The 23,022-nt window shown below is 40.8% G+C and overlaps 1 protein-coding gene and 1 long non-coding RNA gene across 2 annotated transcripts in view; one reads left to right on the top strand and one right to left on the bottom strand.

The window, feature by feature from the left end:
• Positions 1-1,825: 1,825 nt before the first annotated feature.
• Positions 1,826-19,137, bottom strand: LOC117465566 (uncharacterized). The gene is made up of 3 exons (XR_004554196.2): positions 19,057-19,137; positions 6,089-6,132; positions 1,826-2,572 (listed from the first exon to the last, which is right to left on the bottom strand). It is a non-coding gene; the product is annotated as an uncharacterized lncRNA (long non-coding RNA).
• The window catches only part of LOC117465499 (procollagen galactosyltransferase 1-like), a 32,361-nt gene continuing 28,281 nt past the window's right edge, over positions 18,943-23,022 (top strand). Inside the window, exon 1 of the mRNA XM_034108361.2 lies at positions 18,943-19,402. Coding sequence (XP_033964252.1) covers positions 19,173-19,402 — 230 coding nt within the window. The 5' untranslated portion in view covers positions 18,943-19,172. The remainder of the gene's footprint in view (positions 19,403-23,022) is intronic.

The following is a 23,022-nucleotide window of genomic DNA, read 5'->3' as shown; positions in this document are numbered from 1 at the left end:
CATGCATGCACGTGCACGGTTGTGGCATGACCACCAAAATAGAAAGATATGGACACAAGATGTGTGCAAATGTATTTAGTTTCCTATCCATGTGAACATGATTTAAGTGGGGGGGGACCTAACCTCCTCTAGGGGGGTCCGGGGCATGCTCCCCTGGGAAGATTTTTTTTAAATATTGAAGTTGAAAGCATCAATCTGGTGTACTTTGAGAGCAAAATGAAGAGATCTATGGAAACATCTCTCAACACCCAGATGAAACTGAACTGTAAGCAGATTTACTTTTTCTTTATGGATATTTTACAAATCACTCTCCTTTCAAAACTGTATTTTTGTTTATTAATAACAACTTTGTTTTACTGTCATATAGTATTTTATACCTGTTTACTTTATTCTCTTGTTTTTTGATAACTATAATGATCATATAAAGATGTGCCTTTACCTCACTGATTTTACAACTAAAGACACAGCCACGCAAAAACTGCGACATGTGTAGCCTACGGATTTATGGGTACTGCAATATTTTGAAGTCCCGGAGTGGCGTTCTGGTGCTCTCCGTCAGCACTGCACCCGTCAGACGCAATAGAGTCTGTCTGCAGACCGCAGCAAGGAGGCGTTTCTATGGGCATAGATATGTCTCATAATTATTTGTGTGAACATAAAAATAATTTGTGTGTAAATATGTGATTTGTAAATGTAAAACAACATCCACAAATGCATTTAAAAGATTTGCAAACTCACAAATACATTTGCAAGTGTAAAACGGATCTGCAAATACGCTAAATATGTTCACAAATTAAAAAAAGATCTGTGAATATCTCTTTAACATTTACAACTTTCGATCAGGCATTTCTGAATCCATTTTGTATTTGTGGACCAAAAATGCGCTCGCGGATCTCAACTCTCTGTTCACGGATCTCAAATCTCTGTTCGCGGATCGTCTTTTTACACACACGGAATTTTGAGACATATTTTCCGCCGGTCTCGGCTAAAATCTACTCGTGTCACTCGGTTATTTTCGGAAACCACGTGATGGCCTGCTGATGACTACATTTCCGCATGATTTAAAAGTAAGAGCATGATGGTTTGTTTAATGCTCTGTTTTTGTATTATAATGAACAGCGGAACGTTAGATGCATTCTTCATCACCATCACCCTCATCATCATGTTATAGTGATACAGTTAGTTTGTGTTATTGGTTCAATACAGCATATCTCGAGCACTTTCGTTGATGTTGAAGTGCAGGCGATATGCCACTTTCGGGTCCCGGGGGAGCAGCTGGCAGCGAAGCAGCTCAGATAAAACTCTTTCTTCATTGTTTGTTGTGTATTCAGTCAAGCGGGTCAAAGTTACAAAGCACTTCACATCTTATTAATCGGCCTAATTTTACTTTAGTAGTGCAGTAATAAAGTAATCTGTAGAAAAGCACCGTATTTAGGTCAGCCTTCATACAGTAGTAAGTCTAAATTACATGTTATAATATTCATCGTGTCCTTTCTACTGATATATTCCTGTCTATTGCTTTCATTTGTATTTAATGTTATTGTGTTTATACTTGTTTCCACACATTTCACAATTTGGGATGAATGAAGTATCTATCTATATATGATATCCATCTATCTATCTATATCTGTCTGTCTATCTGTCTATCTATCTGTCTGCCTATACCTACCTAAAGAAAGGTTTTGTCATTGTATTGCTCTTTACCAGCACCTGCAGTACAGGACTTTACATTGTAAATATTATATCAATCCATTGGTTTCTAGCATATATCATTTGCAAGTGTTTAAAACAAATGTGGGATACTGATTTCATAAAAAGAAAGACATTCATGATTGTCATATTTTATTATGTAGGATACAGGACTGGAATTATTCTTACTTTTTACTCCACTTCATTTATGCAACAACTTTATTTCATTTTATGATTAGATTGTTTTGCTTGTATCATCCTTTGCAAATACATAGTCACACTGCTGGGAACAGGGCTGTTTCTCTGAGAGACGTAGATAACCACTTATGAGAATATAATGCATTGGTGTATATTAAACTAGCCAACAGTATACAAAGCACTACAAAAGTTTTGTCAATATTAACCATAAACATTTACATTAGTGAAATGACACATCAATCAATGTTTATTTTTATTTTATTTTTCACATCACATACACATTAATGCAGCTATATAATCACAAGTGTTAACACATACAGAGAACCTTTTAAAGCATAATGAGTACTTCAAATGTAAGTCCATTTGGCTAGTACTTACATACCTTTACTTAAGTAAGACTATAAAGGCAAGACTTTTACTTCAGTCAAGTATCTGAATACTTTGTCTGCTGGTAGTCCATGGATCCATTGCTCTTAATTTCCAGTCGTAAAGAGAACCAACTGTAATGTGTTCAAGTAGATGTCCTTTCCAAATGAATCTGATGGTAACATTGGGTCAATATTAGCATTAAGGTGTTCCATCTGTTGATCACTCAGAGGACTCCGGGTGACAGGAACAACTATTCCCAGTGTTCCTCACGCAGATGACCACTGGCCTCCCAGTCAATGTAGGGGATCTGTAATCTCTGTCACAAAAAACAAAACCGTTTTTAAAAATATGTATACTTTTCTTCCGCTGTTATGTACCGTTATAATTGTATACAAAAGAAGAATAAAGAAGTATCACTACATTCCTATGCATTAATATAATTACTTATATTGACTGTGCGTGGGCCTGGCAGTGGGAGATTAATTTCAGGCAAAAGTGTGCACAATCAACGGTAGGGCATGTATTTTAATTGTTTTAATAATGTATATGGTTATAAAATATAACATTGAAACACTGACGCAAAGAACAAGAATGTGGAATGTGTTATTAAGTAAGTTTGCTTGACTACAGTCCAGTTCTGTATCCTACATAATAAAATATGACAATCGTTAATTTCTTTGTCAATTACTTTTATCAAATGAATATCCCACATTTGTTTTAAGCACTTTAAATGTTAGAAACAAATATTATAGGATTGATATAATATGTACAATATGTAAGTCCTGTACTCTGCAGGTACAGATAGATAGATAGATAGATAGATAGATAGATAGATAGATATATGGATAGATAGATAGATAGATAGATAGATAGATAGATAGATAGATAGATAGATGGATATATAGATGGATATCATATATAATAATAATAATAATAATACATTACATTTATAAAGCGCTTTTCCTGGTGCTCAAAGCGCTTACGAGCAAATAAAACAAAATAACAACAAAAGTAGAAAGTGCTAAGCTGGGAGGAATAAGGGTAGGGGGTTATATAGATACTTCATTCATCCCAAATTGTGAAATGTGTGGAAACAAGTATAAACACAATAACATTAAATACAAATGAAAGCAATAGACAGGAATATATCAGTGGAAAGGACACGATGAATATTATAACATTTAATGTAGCCTTACTATGAAGGCTGTGTATGTGAAAAATAAAATAAAAATAAACATTGATTGATGTGTCATTTCACTAATGTAAATGTTTATGGTTAATATTGACAAAACTTTTGTAGTGCTTTTTATACTGTTGGCTAGTTTAATATTAGGGCTGTGCATCTTCACTGGTCTCACGATTCGATTCGATTACGATTATCCTGTCAACGATTCGATTCGGTTCGATATCCCGGTGCATCACGGTGCATCACGATTCATACCAATGCGTTGCATCCTCAATTTTCTATATTACTGCACATGGCTTATTTTTCATCAATGCATACATGCAGTAAATACATATATGAACTCTCTTTTTATTATTTAGAAAGTGCTTCAGAAATCAATAACATAAATGTCTTGACATTAATTTATAAACCAAAATAAATGAATTGTATAGGTCTAGCCTCCGTGTGTGAAGATGTTCCATCCTCAAAAACAAAAAGCTAATGCTTCTGCAGTCTAGCTGCAGCTTCTAGCCACAGCCTTCTGTTAAAGAAAGGACACTGAAGGTCCTGAATGAGGCCTCACACACAGGATTTGAGTCTGAACACAGCAGACAACAGGAGTATTTACAACAGCATATACAAACAAAAATAGTGCATGTGGGTGCACACTTACATTCTCTGTCTTACTGTTACATAAATCCCATGAATGTATGAGATTAAATTAGCTTCATTATATCTCAGTGATTAAGTGAATAACAACGTTTCTTGCGGGTCACTATCAGCCTGTCACTCATTATTTTCAGGGAGGGGGCGGGGCTTGGAGGAACGGAGAGGAGACGGTGATCGCGGAAGCTTTTTTCCTCCTGCCTTCACAAACTTTACACACGTATATATCGTCTGAAAATTGCTAGAGGACATTCATACTTTGCAATCCAAGACTTAATTAAATCCACCAAACACCTGACATGATTGTAACGTGATTATATTTGAAAAACATAAATCCCTGTCACACTCCGTGCTCAGAGACACACCCTGTGTCTCTGAGCCGCAGCGACACGGAGTGATTCGGAGCGGGTCCTTCTGCTGTGGGTTCTGGACTGGTGTTCTTGTGTTGGTGGATAAAGCAGACTGCTCCGTGTTGCTGTGCCGCTGTCACGTCTGTTCCCTGATCTCTGCGTCACCGACCGATTTGATATTAAAGTGACAGAAAAAACGTTATAGTAAAGCCGCGGCCGGAAAATCAGGAAGCAACGTTGCTACTCTATAACCGATTATCTTCCGTCACTGCATCGAGACCGAATCGTCCACGTCCGCATCGCAATGCATCGTAGAAACGATTATTTTCAACACCCCTATTTAATATACACCAATGCATTATATTCTCATAAGTGGTTATCTACGTTTCTCAGAGAAACAGCCCTGTTTCCAGCATTGTGACTATGTATTTGCAAAGGATGATACAAGCAAAACAATCTAATCATAAAATGAAATAAAGTTGTTGCATAAATGAAGTGGAGTAAAAAGTAAGAATAATTCCAGTCCTGTATCCTACATAATAAAATATGACAATCATGAATGTCTTTCTTTTTATGAAATCAGTATCCCACATTTGTTTTAAACACTTGCAAATGATATATGCTAGAAACCAATGGATTGATATAATATGTACAATGTAAAGTCCTGTACTCTGCAGGTGCTGGTAAAGAGGAATACAATGACTAAACCTTTCCAACCAAAACAACTAGTTGGTAGGTAGGTACGTAGGTAGGTATAGGCAGACAGATAGATAGATAGATGGATATCATATATAGATTGATACTTCATTCATCCCAAATTGTGAAATGTGTGGAAACAAGTATAATCACAATAACATTAAATACAAATGAAAGCAATAGACAGGAATATATCAGTAGAAAGGACACGATGCATATTATAACATGTAATGTAGCCTTAGAAGGCTGACCTAAATACGGTGCTTTTCTACAGATTACTTTATTACTGCACTGCTAAAGTAAAATTAGGCCGATTAATAAGATGTGAAGTGCTTTGTAACTTTGACCCGCCGCTTGACTGAATACACAACAAACAATGAAGAAAGAGTTTTATCTGGGCTGCTTCGCTGCCAGCTGCTCCCCCCCGGGACCCGAAAGTGGCGTATCGCCTGCACTTCAACATCAACGAAAGTGCTCGAGATATGCTGTATTGAACCAATAACACAAACTAACTGTATCACTATAACATGATGATGAGGGTGATGGTGATGAAGAATGCATCTAACGTTCCGCTGTTCATTATAATACAAAAACAGAGCATTAAACAAACCATCATGCTCTTACTTTTAAATCATGCGGAAATGTAGTCATCAGCAGGCCATCACGTTGTTTCCGAAAATAACCGAGTGACAGGAGTAGATTTTAGCCGAGACCGGCGGAAAATATGTCTCAAAATTCCGTGTGTGTAAAAAGACGATCCGCGAACAGAGATTTGAGATCCGCGAGCGCATTTTTGGTTGACTCGACCACAATGAAATGACGTGTGTGAGTGAAAGAGAAGGTTGAGGAAAAGTCATCAAAAGGGGTAGGACAAACACATTGCAGGACAAATGATAACAGGACAGTGAAATGTTAGAGGAAAGACACTGATGAAGGGAATGGGAGGGAAGCTCACCTGTCACCTAAACTCCAAAGAAAGAAGGCACATCTCAGGTACGCCTGGGGAAAATGTCAAATAAATGTTAGAATTAGTCTGTAAAGCAGGGAATAGTTTATCGACCATTCACATGTTTATCTTTCATGACTATCAGAATCTTCTAATCAGTCATAAGCCTCCCAATTGATGATGTTGAGATGTGAAGAAACTGCCATTGGTTTTGGAATAGTTTGTCAGTGTTTCTGAACCTTTATGTTATGTTTATGGTTTATTTCTTAAACAAAAATATAGTTCCTCTTCCTCTTGCACACCTCTTAAGCCCTGAGCCTGTTTTTCAGGTCTCAGGCTCGAAAATGACATTCCCAGAACAATTGACTATATCTTCACTTCTAAAAGGGGTAAATTAATAATTTCTTTTCTCAAAGTAATGATAAACCTCTGAGTTGGATGTAGAAGAGTCAGAATCAATATAGATGCTTTTATTTTAAAGTAAATTCAGATTGAACATGGTAAAAAAATGTAAATTATAGTGTCCGTCCAAAAAATACCATTACTTATAGAGAAAACCACCCTTGAATGATGGGATAGTAGACTAAAAGCTTTAGGAATCCAAACTGTAACATATATTAAGTACCCTGTATCAAGATTGATACAAAATAATTGACATTTTACTTTTTTAGAGAGGTTTAGCAACACTTCTGGGGTCATTTGGGTGCATTTTCCATATCTATGGGCCCCCCTTGGTCGATTTTGATGATTGACACCTTTTGAACCGTTAGAGCCAATAGAATCGAGGGGAAGTTCCTACAATACATCTAAACATTACCCATTGGTGAATGAGTGATGCGTAGCCAGAATGCCCAAAACCGGAAGCTGGGTTGTAGCTCTAATAGTGCTAATAACAGCTAATATAAAATCTCAGTTTTTGACAAAAATTGAATGATGGATTATCAGTAATCATTCAAAGTGACACAGACACATTGGATTAACCTATTGATTAACCTTCAGCAGCGTTTTTATCGTTTTAATGCCATTGAAGACCACGTTTGATCAGAAAAACAGCAACGGTAAGACTCATTTTCCGTTTTTTTGTGTGATGTCTGGGTTTGCTTCCCTGCCGCGAGTTTTGATCGCTCTGTGGTGATACTTATACCCCTGGCATCTGTGGAATCTCAGCTTGCTAGCTGATATCTTGTTTGTGCAGATCCGATAAGTAATAAAGTATTTCTACATCTACAATGAGTTCTGTGCTAAGTGCGTTAGCATTTTTTCGCTCAGGGCTCATTTAGACACTTCTTGTGAGACATGTGTTTTGTTTCGGTAAAAATTGTTCGTATCGTCAGTTAGCTGAGTTTCTTCCCATTTAGTGACACATGACACATTAATGGGTTATTAAATGTTAAGAAGCCCTGAGACACAGTTTCGTGAAAAAAAACAGGTTGTCACTCTTTCTGTCCTTTGTCATTGCTCAATGGGAGCAAGTGTAGCCGTTTACCAAACACCCACAAGTGCAAGTTAAAACGCACACATTAAAGGTGAACCCGACATATTCGCACATTTTTTTGTGATTGTTGGGAGAGTGCTGTCTTAAATCTCCAAAATGGGTTCAATTTGGTGTAGATCGGGTGATGGTGTGAATGCATATTTCCTGCATGCTGGTAATACATTGCTGAAATTATTTGTTTTTGTGGATAAACAGTGCACATTGCTGACATCATAGAGATGTTTACTCCTCTTTATCAACGTCACCTCAGCTCAAATCTACTGATCCACATGAGGAACACACACAGAGAGCCCATCAGCGAACCCCGCCCTCTGATTCAACATCCTGTGAGAAAAGCAAAAATATTGAATTTGTTCATATTTAAATCTGCACATTTTGCTAGATAAAAAGTAACTTCTTTATATTTTTTTTACAAATGTGTACTTCAGGATGTTGTTGCACATGCTGGGATTGTGTTGGAGGGGACTTTGCCTCTTTGCGTCGATGGGATCTGGATACATTGCCACCTCCGGCTCAACAACAGTTTTACACTCGAAAGTCATGATTCAAAACAGGTACAGGCAGAAACCCAGGAGCCAGCTGCTCCTTGACCTAAATCTGCCTTGCTACTGTAGCCTGATGTGCACATTGAGTGTGTCTGTGTCTCTGTGCGTCTTTGTGTCTGTGTATGGTTGGTTGTCAATTTGAATGCCGCAGGTATTTGAAGGAGGGGGTGTAAGACTGAGATGGTGCTTTCTGGCACATCTGCACCTCCATACAGTTAGTGGATGACATGTGCCGACACATCAAATGTACGCTGCTATTAAATGTATAATATGTAACATTAAAGGGAAATGGAAACACTTTTCAAACTGCTTTCCATGCGACAATATTACCATTAGGAAATGTATTTATCTAGTCTATTTCCAATGTAAACGATCGAGATACGCGAATTTACTTTTTGAAATACGTGCCTAATGACCATGGGCGCTTCCATTGCTCCGGGACTTTTCCAGTGACGTCACTGATTGGGTGCGGCTACCTGGGCCAAAGCTCAATAACAAACAACATGGCGTGCAATGCACCAGTAGTTTACATTACAAGAAAACGGTCGTCGTCAGGAGTTTATTGTATTGCCCCAGGCTGCACAAATGGATTTTATACAAAGAAGGAAGAAGTACATTTCCATAGGCTGCCACTAAAGGATGAGAAGCTGCTCAAAGTCCAGTCTGGATGCCTGGTTCAATACAAAACATTGGATTTGAAGCCAGGATCTGTTCCCACAATATTCGATTTCTCAACGTATGCAGTCGGGAACACCGACCGTCCCAGCACGTCGGCCGCGCAAGACAATGACAGTGTCAACAAACGTGAAGTTCGAGCCACCAAACGAGTTGCTTCAGCTGCCGAGAGAGAGGTAAATATTGCAGCACTACCAGATTACTAGCTCACACATGTATTTACTGACACAGTGTGACCTTATTAATTAACGCAATCGCGTCCAAACTAAATGGTAGCTATTATTATGACGCACAATAGAGAATTGGGGGTGTTCTATAGCTCAACTAATTAAACTGGCATACACACGCTCATCTGTCGAAAACAGCCCTAAAAAGGCTAGTATTGCTATTGATGGATGGTATTGCAGGACCCAGAGCGCACGGAGCACAGAGCGGACAGCAGATAACGGAATTGCAGTGCTTATAGATTATCAGAACATTTCAAAGGGGACACAGTCCCATTGGATATTAACCTATGGATTAACTACATCATCGTTTTTATCGTTGTAATGCCATTGAAGACCAGTTTAGACCAGACAATGAGGAAGGTAAGCCGTTAGCCTGGCGTATGTTAGTACCTAGCGCCACTTGTTTTGATGTACGTTTTTGTGGATAACCTCGCGAGTTTGTATCTTCCAGTGTTGAGGTGGGCACCGTTCGATTCTGTGTCTCCTTGCGATCATAAACGATGTGTTGGATGTGCGGCTAGGATAAGTAATAAGGGAGCTATCGGTGCAGTAATAGGTTAGCATTTTCGCTCGGGGCTAATTCAGAGGCTCACTGTTAGCATTGTGTTTTTTTAATTGTTTTATTCCGGATCGTATGCCACTCTATTCGACCGTATCGGTTCATAAGCATAGGCCATGGGATGCCTGGTAACTGTAGATGCTTCCACATCAATGTCATCTCCCGACGAATAGTCAAATTCATCGTTCAAAACGTCGATCTCATTGCAAAATTCCTCCATCGCTGCCATATCTGCTACGTTGTGTTGACTTCAGGTGGAGCGAAAACACAGCCAGTGACGTCACCATTTGGGACTCCCCTAATGGCGGCGGCCTGGTCCCGGAATTCCCCACCCGGCCGGCGGATAATTAATTTTCTTTTGGCGAGTAATATCATATACAATAAATATTACGATCAATATCCATTGTAAAATGAATAAACTACCGGAATATTATAACTGTAATTGGTGTTTCCTTTCCCCTTTAACACATTAAAACCAACCAGACTTTTGAAAGCGAGAGAAATTCAATGTATTCAAATGTATTTAAACGGCTTGTTTCATCTGGTTGCTTGGCATGCACATGCTAAAATATGCAGCCAGAAGTTTTTCATATTTTTATATTTATATCTAGTCTTAGTGAAAAAAAGAATATAATACACTTTAGATGTTGGTTGTCTTTAACTTTATATTTGAAATTGATGAAGAAGTTTAGGCTTGGAATTACTGGATCTTAGGATGTTAGAGAAATAAGCTGAGAAAACGTCAACAGTTAGCCCTCAGCTCCCACATCCTATCTGCAGAACAGCATTATTTTTCGGGTATTTTGCCTTTAATTGATAAAGCAGCTATACCGAGAAAGGGGTAGAAAGAGGGATTAACATGCAGCAATTGGCTGGAGTACGAAAACACTGATACTGAAACTGCTTTATTCAGTGTTTCTACCGTTTATAAGTAGTGGGTCAGTTTGTTTTGAAAAGAGGAGACTCAGTGGTTAATACAACTCCCTGTAAAATCCTCCAGAACAATAAACACTGACGTTTTCCAAAACTGTCCTCATAGATTGCAATGTGATGAAGACAACAATCCCCATGATCCAACGCTCCCTTACAACGCCACTATACTCCATATGTTGTTGTTGTTGTTTTAATTTGATAGGGGCAGAAAACGTCATATTGTGTGTTAAACTGCCTATAGGCAATCCGCATAATTGTTGTATGTCTTCTACTTGACTCGAACAAAAGTGTTAATGTGTCTCACTGTCTGCACTTTTGCAAGCTTCAGGTAAATCAGGCAAAGAGCTGGCATGTTGGGATTGTCCCACAGCATTTCCTGTCTTCATGCATCACCCTTACAGAGCCCCAGTGTGTCCTGGCCACCAGGAACAGACACGCTGGGCCAACATGCTACGAGCTGCAGCACAACATCAGAGCCCCGGTACACTTCTCTAATTGCCGTTCCCAATCACAAGACAAAATGCCTTCAATGCCGTTTTTGAAGTCAATCTTTTCTTTTAATAATGTATTGTCTTGCCAGCACTTTGGTGTGAAGCTTCACCTGACACGAGGGCTTTCTTAGATGCTGTGTCATCTTTGAAGAGGCTTAGAGGAAACTGTCAGACTGAGGTACATCCAGTGGGTGATGGGGAAGAGGTGAGCCACCATCCATCGAGAAAAAGTAATCTTCTAAACCTTGTTGCCACCCATAAATACTCCTTCTTTCATTTGTTGTACATTTTAAGCCATTCATCTCGCTGTTGTTTCACAAAAGGTTTGGTATTTTCTCCTGTTTATGTTGTATGATGTCCTGTATTAGTCTTTTGTTGTTTTCTGCTATATTTGACTATTGTCTGAGCCTGTTTTACATGCCATCTTTTCGCCTCTCTTTGCCCTTCAGATTGTTGGTAAGCATTGTAATGGAAGAAGTGATCGCCTTCAAGCAGCAAGTATTTCCCCGTATTATTATGCATCACAGCAGGAGGAGGAAAGCCTGGATTACTGTGAGTGAAAAGGACGAATAATACCCTGCATGATTTTCTTTGAAACTCCAGTATATGTTTATGTATTTATTAGGGCTGTCAAACGATTACAATTTTTAATCAGATTAATCACAGCTTAAAAATGAATTAATCATGATTAATCACCATTCGAACTATGTCCAAATATGCCATTTATTTATGTATATTGTTGTGGGAATGGAAAGATAAATGAAAGCAGGCGGATATATCCATTTAACATACAGTATGTATGTTTACTATAACATTTTTCTGCGTGTCAAAATGAAAGACAACCCACACACCTATCAATCATCAAACCGTGGGGTCTTAGGCTGCGGCCCCACGAGGACGAAAACGGCTAAACGCATAGGATTAACGCAAACGCAATCGCAAACGGCTTCCGTCCACATGCAATAATTATCCGGATAGTGTCTGTCCACACGAGACCGCTCCGTTTAGCTCCAACCGCTGGAGAAGCTGCAGTACATATGCAGGAGCCTCTACGTGGCGCTGTAACTTCCTCCACAAAAGCAGCGAAGAAGCATGGTTGTCATGGTTGCCCTTCTGTTTATTCTCCGCGGTGGGGGCCGAGGGAACCGGGCAGAGTTTTTCGCCAGTCAGCGTGTATTAAAGTTGAAATCTTCCGGACAAAATTATAAAAGTGCCGGTCAAAGGTCTTCTTTGTTATTTATTGAGCTTTAAAACAAATGAATAACGACTCTATATAATATAATGATAAAATACACGGAGCCTCTCTTTTTCCTCCCTCTCTTCGGACAGCGCCAGTGTCTGTCTCATGCAGCAGCTCATCCAGTAATCAGTGACCCGGCCGACTGTAAACATAAACATATTTATAACTAGTTTAGGGAGTTTGAGAGGTAATTAAAATAGCTAAGGGTGATGATCTGACTTGAAGTGTGTGTTTTGCTACAGAGGGAGGAGCTGCAGGTGAGCAGAGCTGCGTGTCTCCGTCCTGTCAGATTAGACTTCACTCGCGAGAGAAAGATAAATAATCTGAATTCAGGATGCAGTTTACTTTGACGCGGGGGTGAGCAGCAGAGGTGGGGAGAGGCGGGGCTATTGCCTCATCATTATTGCTGTAGATGTTGCACAAACAACTGTAGCATGGTCAATAGCGTCCGGAGTACGATAGCAACTCTGCGATCCGCCATTGTTGTTGTTGTTGGTGGCGAAACACTTCAGCACTGGCGCGGGGTAAGCGGAGGTGAGCAGAAGAGGTGGGGAGAGGCGGGGCTATTGCGCAATCACTATCAGTGATCTGAAAATGTCCGTATAGGGCGCACACACGGAGCTGTTTGACCCCCCAGAGAGTGGCGTATGCATTTCTATCCACCTTGGGACCCGTTGTCGTTTCCTCAGTCGTTTAGTGCCATATTCGGTCGTCCTCGTGGGGCCGAACGGTCTATATGACACTAAACAGTAACGCAAACGACCGAATTCGTCCTCGCTAGTGGAGTACTTCGTGACCACAGAGTGTGAACGTTGTGATCAGCTGTTTTTGCGCAGTTCTCCAGTGATGGGGGGAGTCTCCCTCCGCTGCCGGTTGGCGTAGTTTTGGCACAGTTCCGTTGTACAGACCGACGTTGACAGCAGCCCTGTCTGTGCACACGGAGACCGACTCTGTCGTCCGGTGATCTAACCGCCTTCTGGAAAAGCTTCACAAGTACGTCGGTACGCAAATGCGCTTTGTGACACAAGTGACGGTACGCATTTCAGATTACGCACATAACCTGCGTACCAGTTATGTGCACCCCTGTACCAGAGCCATATTATTACTATTATATGGCTCTGCCCTGTACTACAGCAAAAGTATTCTCCGTCGGGACTTCCTGCAACAACACCACGCCGTTATCAAAGATGTTCTATTGAGAAGACGATCACTACGTGACAAAAGTTTTCAAAACCGTGGCTACTGAAATCAATCTTACTAACTGCTGTCTGTGCAATTTACTCCGCGCGAGTTGGCAGACTTTATTTTGCTTTCTTTAACATCATTTTTCATGGTGGGGCTAAGCCATTTCTTGGTATGGGTGTAGCCTACCCCAGCCATACCCTGGCGCTGCCACTGGTGGCACGTATGGGGCGGGCCATTCTGCACATGCGTTAAATGCGTTAAATATTTTAACGCAATTAATTCAAAAAATTAATTACCGCCGTTAACGCGATAATTTTGACAGCACTAGTATTTATGCATGCCTTGTAGATGCTGTCAGAGGTCTACAGGATGACAAAGGAACAGGTAAAAGCTGCTGCAGGACAACATCGCTCACATGATCACAGGTCAGTGTTTTTGGCTAAGTCAGAGGATGGAAAAGGAGACTTCAGCATCTTAAACCTTTTGCTGTTTCTCTTAGAGGATATGTGTGAGCCGATGTTAAAGTCTCTCCAACACATGGTCATCCCAAAGCTCGACCGTACTCTGCAGGAAGTGGCCGCACCCACATGGGATGGATTTGCTTCAACCTGGCAATACTTCCTGGAGACATGTGAGGACATGTTACGTTCCCTCCTGGACTAGGGGAACCAAAGAGAGAAAACTGATTGCTGAAGCCACAAGGTCATGTTTAATAAGCAAAAAGTAAAGAGGGCTCACCATCCAATTTGCAAAGTAAATTTAAGGTAAACTGCGAACAACTTTCTTATAAAAGAAAGTGACTAAAGTAAAACAATACGCACAGATACACTGGAGCACATCTCCTAATAATTAACAAAACACAGGTTAACTAGCAGGCCTCACACAGAGATAGAGATAGAGAAACCAAACTACACATGCAGCCCAGAGGAGAAGGAGAGAGAGACTGCACCTGGAGGGAGACAATCAGGGGGAGAGAGACAAACACAACACGGCACGTAACAGGGCATCATAGACCTGGGATCAAAAGGCACATCAGTGAAAAAAGTGCATCAGGCAAAAAAATTATTGTAAAAGAAAATGTGAGAAGATATTTTGTGTACTGAGGATTACATTCATCAAGTTCAGTGCTATCTTCCAAGCTACTGTAGCCATAGGGACCCACATTTGAAACGTAAGATCACAGACAAGTAACTTTTAACCTTTGATTTTTTTCTACGCCTCCATGTCCCTTCCGGGGCTCCATAGTTTTGGACATAACGTTGGTAGCTGAAGATTAAGTATTTTTCGAATAAAGTAACAGCAGAAGAAGGATCGTTGATCAAAATCTCCCTCAAGGGACAGGAGAAGTGTTTTCATAGTTTCATGTCTTTATTTGACTGGCAGCTATGCAATTGAGTAATTATGTGCTGGAATGTGAAGCGTCTTATGAGGCCCAGGGCGTAAAGAATTTTAATGGAAACATTATCAAACATCCTACATAATCCTAGTTTGAAATAAAAAAAAGTGCGCACAAATCCATGGCTTGTACGCAGAGCTACACTTTAATGTGAACTGTTACAACTAAACTGGCAGCTCTTTAGAAATACATTGCCCATTAAAGTTCATGGAGGGTTTAATTCTTTCTGATGGCATTGCTAATAAGGTTTTTTCTGTACCACAGATCCTGATGCCTCTGTGTGGCCTTGGCCCAGACGATGCCCGGATGTGGAAGTGCCTTGACGGGCTGGAGGGCGTGTGTGTCTCCAGGAGACATGGGGTGTCCACAGTGGGGTCTGAGGGCTTTGCTACTTAAAGCTCAGAGGGCTCTCTACAAATTAAATCAAACATTTGTGTGTATCCAATTAAAAACGAGTGGCATTTATAAAAAAAAAACGTACCCTTCTGTCTTTCACATCCCTCCTCTCTTTTTTCTCTTGCAGGTGGTTGCCAGGCGCCGTACATAATGGCAGCCCACTGCTCCTAACACTGGGTCAAATGCAGAGAAACCGTTTCGTTACCTAGTACCTGTACTGTGTAATGACAATAAGTTGAATCTTCTTCTTCAATGTGTGCTGTGATGTTCATCGGTTGCTCTCTCGATATCAATGCTTCTCTCTAGACTCTTCTCAGATCACGGCAGTGTTGTGTAGGATCAGAGAGAGAGTAATAAAGGTGTGTAGCAGCAGGGAAACAGCTGCTTTTTTACGTCATTAAAACCAAATTCATGTCTCTGTCTGTCCCTGTCTCAGCACCTGGAAACAGAACTGTTGGCTCTTCGATCTCAGTTGATTCTAAAGGCGATCCTGCAGATTACACTGCATGTGTTTACACGTGGTATAGGTGAGCAGGTACATGTTTTTATATCTTCAGATGTGTATGATAATCTTTTGGTCTCCTTTTTTTCTTTCTCTTGACTATGCCAGTATGCTATGGTGAGCATGCCTTTTACATCCACCCTGACATTGTCTTCTACTCCATCCTAAGAGAAAACCTGACCGCTTACATCCAATCAGTGATGAGGAACTTTTTATATGCTGGATAAAAACAGTTGAGATGTCGATGACAGGATTCAAACTGAATGTCCACCCCCCTTTGAAACTATTGCCATCTTTGATTGCAACACTTTGTCCCCCCTACAGTGATGAGGTGCTCCCTGCCACAGCAGCTCATGCCTCTCCCTGTCAGCTCCAGCTCTAGTTTATCTGAAACAGCACACAACAAGCTGCTGCCTCCTACTGACTGTATGCAGAACCTCTGAAGGGTCCACCTCCGGATCTGAAACACTCACACCAAGCATGAACTCAGGAAATGCTGTAAATCACACGTCCTCACTGCTGGATGCCGGAGAATATATCTGTCTCACTGACTGAACCATGACAAATATACAACTTTAATGGAAAGGAAACAAATCAACAGCTTTGTAGTGAGATTTAAACCCACATTAAATCTACAGTACAATCTACAATCTGCTTTATTCATTTAGCATGTGCTTTCCCTTCAATTTGTAGTTACTCTGCCTTACTGCGTTTGGCACACTTGACAGCAAGCTTCCAAATAAGAAGTGAAAATTGTCAGAGGAAGTGAAAGAAAATACAATTGCTAAGAGATTTTTCAAGACAACAGTACTTTTCATGAAACTTGTTGAAGAATTGTTGGGTCCACAAAAGACAAGGACTTATAAGGCCAATGTCCCTCGAGCCAAGTTTCAGAATGTGACATTAAAAAAAAAGTGTCTTAAGACTCAATACTTAATATTGTCCACAATCATTATTCATCACAATTATGCAATAGGAAATATTTCCTAACTTGGTTGTGTATTATTACAAACAGGAGATCATTAATCTGTGAAGGGATTTTGGTAGCACTACAATTTATTATAATGAGGTAGGCCTAATTGAATTTAAATAAGAAAAAGATCACCAAAAATACTCGCGACAGGGGAAACAAACAAAGACATTACAACACGTACCTTTACGGAGCTTCTGAGATCGTCTCACCGCAAGGCAAGGCAAGGCAAGTTTATTTATATAGCACTTTTCAACACAAGGCAATTCAAAGTGCCTTACAAAAAATGAAAGACATTAAGCATTAAAAAAGAAAATCTAATAAAATAAACATTAAAGGTGGGGTAGGTAAGTTTCAGAAACCGGCTTGAGATACACTTTTTGTTATATTCCATGGAATGCTCTTAACATCCCGATAGCAATGAATATCTTAAGTGCTTTGACAAAAAATCCATTAAAAAAATTCATCTGTAGAAGCCGTAATACTGTAAAAAGTACAACCAATTGGATGGCCTACCTGCCTGTCAGCCTTCCATCGGGGCACAAACTTATCTCGTGCCCTCATTGGTCATGTGCGCGTTCGTGTGTGTTGGAGGAGGGGCTCTGTAAGGAAGTGGCAGATTTTCTCCGGTTGTGTATTTTCAAATTCTAGTGATCTCGAGCCGGTTTCTCAAACTTACCTACCCCACCTTTAAAAGGAAAAATACATGGATAAAAGTTACAGTGCAGTTTAAGATATGAATAGTTCAATTAAAAGCAGCGACAAAAAGAAAAGTGTTCAGCCTGGATTTAAAAGTAGTCAGAGTTGCAGTGGACCTGCAGGTTTCTGGGAGTTTGTTCCAGATATTTGGAGCATAATAACTGAACGCTGCTTTACCATGTTTAGTTCTGACTCTGGGGACAGAAAGCTGACCAGTCCCTGAAGACCTGAGAGATCTGGATGGTTCATAATTTAGCAGGAGGTCAGTAATGTATTTTGGGCCTAAACCATTCAGTGCTTTATAAACCGTAGCTGTCAATCTGATCAAAATACGTGTTCAATGGCATTAAAACGAGAAAGAACGCGGCTGAATCGGTTAATCCATAGGTTTTTAACGTCTCTGTATAAAAAAATTATTTCATTTATAATCCATAATTCCATTTTTATGTAAAAATCGGAGAGCAAAAGTTAGCTGCTAATGGTAGCCACCAGAGTGGCTGCTGCTTCCGGTCTAGGCTATGCGGCAGTCTAACACACACACATTACCAAATAAGGACAATGTGGGAGTTCCCCTCGATTCCATTGGATCTGACGGTCAGAAAGAGATGTCACATGTCAAAATCCAGCAAGGGGGGCCAGAGATATGTAAAATCCACCCAAATGGCCCCAGAAGAGTTTTTTTGTTGCTAAATCTGTCTAAAAAGGTCAAATATCACTTGTTTTGCATCAATCTTGATACAGGGTACTTATTATATGTTGTACTTTGGATTCCTAAAGCTTTTAGTCTACTAACCCATCATCCAAGGTTAGTTTTCACATATAAGTACAACATATTTTTTGGACAGACACTATAATTTACAGTTTTTTACCATGTTCAATCTGAATTTTCTTTAAAATAAAAAACATCTATATTGAATCTGACTTTTCCACATCCAACTCACAGGTTTATCATTACTTTGAGAAAAAAGATTATTAATTTAACCCTTTTAGAAGGGAAGATATGGTCATTTGTTCTGGGAATGTCATTTTCGAGCCTGAAACCTGAAAAACAGGCTCGGGGTTTAACAGGTTCCTTTCCTTAGAATATTTTATGAATTGTAAGGTGTTGTTTTGTTTTAATTGAGATCGATCATGATTCATATGTGTGGCTTTGTCGCAGTCTTGTGACAATCGAATATCTAAATAAATGTCCAATAAAAGATTAAAAGTTTATATTATATTGTGATTTGTAGTTCATCCAATTTGCACTGGGCAGCACCAGCTGAGCCTGGGACTTGAAGGTCCCCTATTATACTGTTTTCTGTTTTTCATCAATATAATACAGGTCTCAGATATATCCAGAACCTGTCCCGGTTGAGTTTATTTTATTGAAAATTAGTTTGTAGTTGGTTGCTTACCTAACCACGTTTGTCAGGCCTGCAGTACAGTATACACATGTACACGCCCATGCTGCTTCTTATCTATTTCCTACAGCTGGATGTATTCTTAAAGGGGAGGACGTCCTATCACAGAGCCTCTTTTTGGCCCACAGGGGGATATTTGTGCAACGTATAACTCAAAAACCTGCCAGGATCTCACTGATTTGCTACACAAAGCTCAGAAATGTGGGCCTAGGAGTTTATTTTGAGAACACCGAGTTCTCCTTGAACGAGTCCAGACCTGACCTTTAATTCAGCCAGCTCCTCCGCCATGTATCCAGTGTCGGCGCAACACAACAGCGGCAGCCTCAGCTTCCACATCCTCGGTGCCCTTCTCTGTCCGCTGCGCCTCTCGCGAGTTTATGTCCCCTGCCATGCCCCGGGCCACCTCACTGCTGCCCGCCCTGCTGTGCGTTCTCCTGCCTGGCCCGAGCCGGGAGTATTTCCCCGAGGAGCGCTGGAGCCCCGAGTCTCCGCTCCTCGCCCCCCGGGTCGTCGTCGCACTGGTCTGCCGCAACTCGGCGCACTCACTGCCACTGTTCCTCGGAGCTCTGGAGCGCCTCAACTACCCGAAGGATCGCATTGCGCTGTGGTGAGTGTTATCGCTGTAAACACTGACAAATAAGTCTCATTGACACAATATGAGACTATATTATGGAAAACGTATATAAAGTATTTGAAAAAGTGTCAATAAAGTGTGTTTCAACACAGTGTTGTCTCATTGACGGAGCATCAGATACACGTCAAGCCAAAGAAGGAGACTATAGATAGAAGGAAACTTTTGACCAGGTGGGGACGCTGTGTTATTACAATAAGTGAGGAAAAGCAAAAGCGCTTTAGCTCCACACTACAGTATAATACACAATTAATTGGCGGTGAAATTAGTGAAAGTGCAGCATGAATACTGGCTGGCAGGACTGGACTGGCCATCTGGCATACCGGGTAGATTGGCCCTCTGTTTAAATGTTTTTAGTAACTGACACTTAAGCCCTATTAGTGCTCGGTCACTGTTCGCTTTGTGAGAGGGTTTGAAGGTCTAATTTCTAATGATTGATAGTTACACATGTATGTATTAGTTTTGTTTGCCCCTGGTACGTAAAAAGGATAATAATAGCGTGTTTTTTTTTAAATTATGCTGAATTATTCTTCTTGTCAGGAACCGCTACTATTCGTTTGTTTTATGGATTTGGGCCGGTGTGGGTCTAAATGCTAGGGCCGATTTGCTGTCCCAGTCCAGCCCGTGTATTGTAATGACTTGACCAGGTAGAGGCTCTCGGAGGGCTTGTTCTGCCAGCAGACTCGCCTGTAAAAAGTTCCATTCAGTCACAGACCGTCTCTCTCGTTGCCCCTCCGTTTCCCCCCTCCACCCCACCCTCGCATTTTCCTTCCACTCCCTCTTCTTCTTCCACACCTGCTTTTTACAGACTCGACACAGCAATCTGTGAATCTGCCTATTAAAAAGCCTCAGCAAATGTTACCTTCCTCATTCTCTTTCTGTCCCCCAGCCCCCATCCTAGATTATTCCTGGCTCGACTGCTCACTTCCTCTTGTCATTTTGATCTTGTGCCAGTAGATCAGTTCTTAAAGATTAACATAATCTTTTCATCAGCATTAGGTCCTGACCGGTTAGATAATATTTATTTGGCCTCAAGGTAAACACGGGCAATGGCCTCAAGCAGAGTTGTGTTTAATGTGACTATGGATTAAAATGAAATACAATCCCATGAATTGAATGTTTGATCCAACAGAGTCTCTCCTCTGAGATTGAATGCTGAAATGAACTTTTCAGCGGGAGCTAGAATGCGGGATCAAGTGTCTGTTTAAACAAAACTGGATGTTGAGCGCTTTCCTTTGTATCACAGCCAGAAAATTCAGCCTGTGTGCCTGAGTCTAGCTCTGCCCATGTGGCAACTGGAGCCCAGTTTTCTGCATGGTTGCTTTAATCTACATAATATCTCTTCCCTCAGTGGAAGAACAGAGAAGCATCTAAAATGCAGCATGAAAGACATAAACTGTGCTGCGAGCCAGCCACCTGTCGATACCTGCAGTTATCAGCCTGACAGGTGAAGATGGAGTGCTTGGCAAGAGGCCAAAGAGAGACACACACGTGCAGGCAGAGTGTGTGTTCTGCAGGAAGATGCATGATGGATATTCTCTATGAATCTGCCATTTTCCATCCTTCTGCCTCTTTCTCTGCTATCGGTTTATGGCAGGCATGCAACCACATATATCCTCTCCATAAACCTTTTCCTCTGCTCATTCAAAACTTCACAGCAGTCTGAGATGGAAAGGTAGCGAGAGAGGAGGAAGAGAAAGATGGATTGTGGATTGTTGAGTTGGTCACATGTAGGTTCTGGACTCCACAGACAGATGGGAAACTAACAGTCGCAGCACGCCCAATGTCACTCAGTACATGACAGGACTGGGAGTAAATCAATTTCTCTCATATGTACACATTCTTTCCCCCATTCCTGCTTTCTCTGTGCCTCGGCCCCTTGCTGACACAAACTTTGATTTGTTATGATAACAGAGACAGCCGACGAATGGCGCTGTACCGCTCCACAGCCCCTATTGTCTGTTTGCGATCTCCTTTGTCCCGCTTGACGTTGGTGATGTGCATCTCTGCTGTAATGATGGCTAGACAAAAGATGGATAGTAAATCAATATTTTATCATTGTAATATCTTCCAGAATTTAGAGATATATCTTAAATGTACTTTTTCCATATTGCTTTAAGGTGCATTCATTTGTATTCTTATGTGAATGGTTTTATATAAGGGGCGACTTTGGCTTTGGGGTTAATGGTTTTCTACCAATCAGAAGGTCAGTGATTTGATCCCCAGAACCTGCAGTCAAGTGTCCTGGAGAAACTTAAAGGGGCCATATTATGCTTTTTTTAGGTCTTCCTTTTCCTGTAATCTGTTATAGGTTTTTGTGCATGTAAATGGTCTGCAAAGGCTGAAATCCCAAAGTTGATCTCCCACCGCCCCCAACAGTGCCGGCCAGCTAACCAATTAGAGCAGACTGGGCTCTGGTTTCAGACAGAGGGTGCAAATAGGTGCTGCAGCACAGGCAAAAACACTTTTTGAACATTAAATAATATAAACATGTCACATTAGAGGCACACCACACATTACAATTATGAGACCTGAAAAGGACCATAAATGGGACCGTTTAACCCCAAATTGCATCCGTAGGCATGTGGTTTAGAAGTGTACGTTGGTGGCTTTGAATTAGAATCGTAATTACATTACGGCTGAATGTTCTTTTTATCTTCTTTAGCTGTGTTTATGTATGCACCATGACCATGTACACCAAGGAAAATTACGCCTATGTGTTAACCTACAGTACTTGGCAATAAACCTGTTTCTGATTCTGATTCTGATAAATGGTTAGACTGATTTCCATTTCACGTGCTGCCCCCAAATAGCCCAAAACATGATTTCCTTGCAGCTTTATTGTCTACAGAGTTCATACACATCACTAGAATGATATCCTTTATTATGATACATATCCTTGGACCAGAATTGCTTTACTAGCAATCTAAGTGGAACAGCACTCCAGAGAAACGATTGGTCAGTACCAATCTTATACCAGTGTTCAAGCCACCCTAATTTAAATCTGCATACCTTAACGCAGGGGTGCCCAATACGTCGATCGCAAAGGTAGTGTGGGTAGATCGCATGGCATTTTTTTTAAGTTAGCCTATCACCCCCCCCCCCCCCCCCCCCCCCCCCCCCCCCCCCCCCGGCTTGCGACAGAGATTGGGCAGCGGCGGCCCTGTAGGTAGATCATTTGGACTTGGTCATTTTAAAAGTAGCTCCCAAGCTGAAAAAGTGTGGGCACCCCTGCCTTAGTGCATGCAAATGATTGTGATCTTTTGTCTATATGTAAGGTAACATTAGCATATAACGGCACATCACTTCATGCTGTTAGAAAAAGCATTATTTATGTGGAGGCGTTAGCTGACTGCAAGAAATGTAAGAAGCAAACAAGAAAAACAAAGGACCTCCTGCTCTGCAAATGCTACAGACAGAATAATAACTGCTGGCAAATATTTATGAACAAGCCATTATTGTGCACAGGGATGGCTGTGGTGCATTGCAACCGAATAAAGGTGGAATCACTGAATTAAAAAAAAGCAGTTTTCAGGAGCAGGCGTGGCGTAATATTGTCGGGACCAATTATGTTACAGTGATTCACATCTGTGCAT

This window comes from Pseudochaenichthys georgianus, chromosome 1 (assembly GCF_902827115.2).
Source record: "Pseudochaenichthys georgianus chromosome 1, fPseGeo1.2, whole genome shotgun sequence".
Lineage (NCBI taxonomy): Eukaryota > Metazoa > Chordata > Actinopteri > Perciformes > Channichthyidae > Pseudochaenichthys > Pseudochaenichthys georgianus.
The sequence above is the reverse complement of the archived record's forward strand: the minus strand, read 5'-3'. Positions and strand labels throughout refer to the sequence as shown.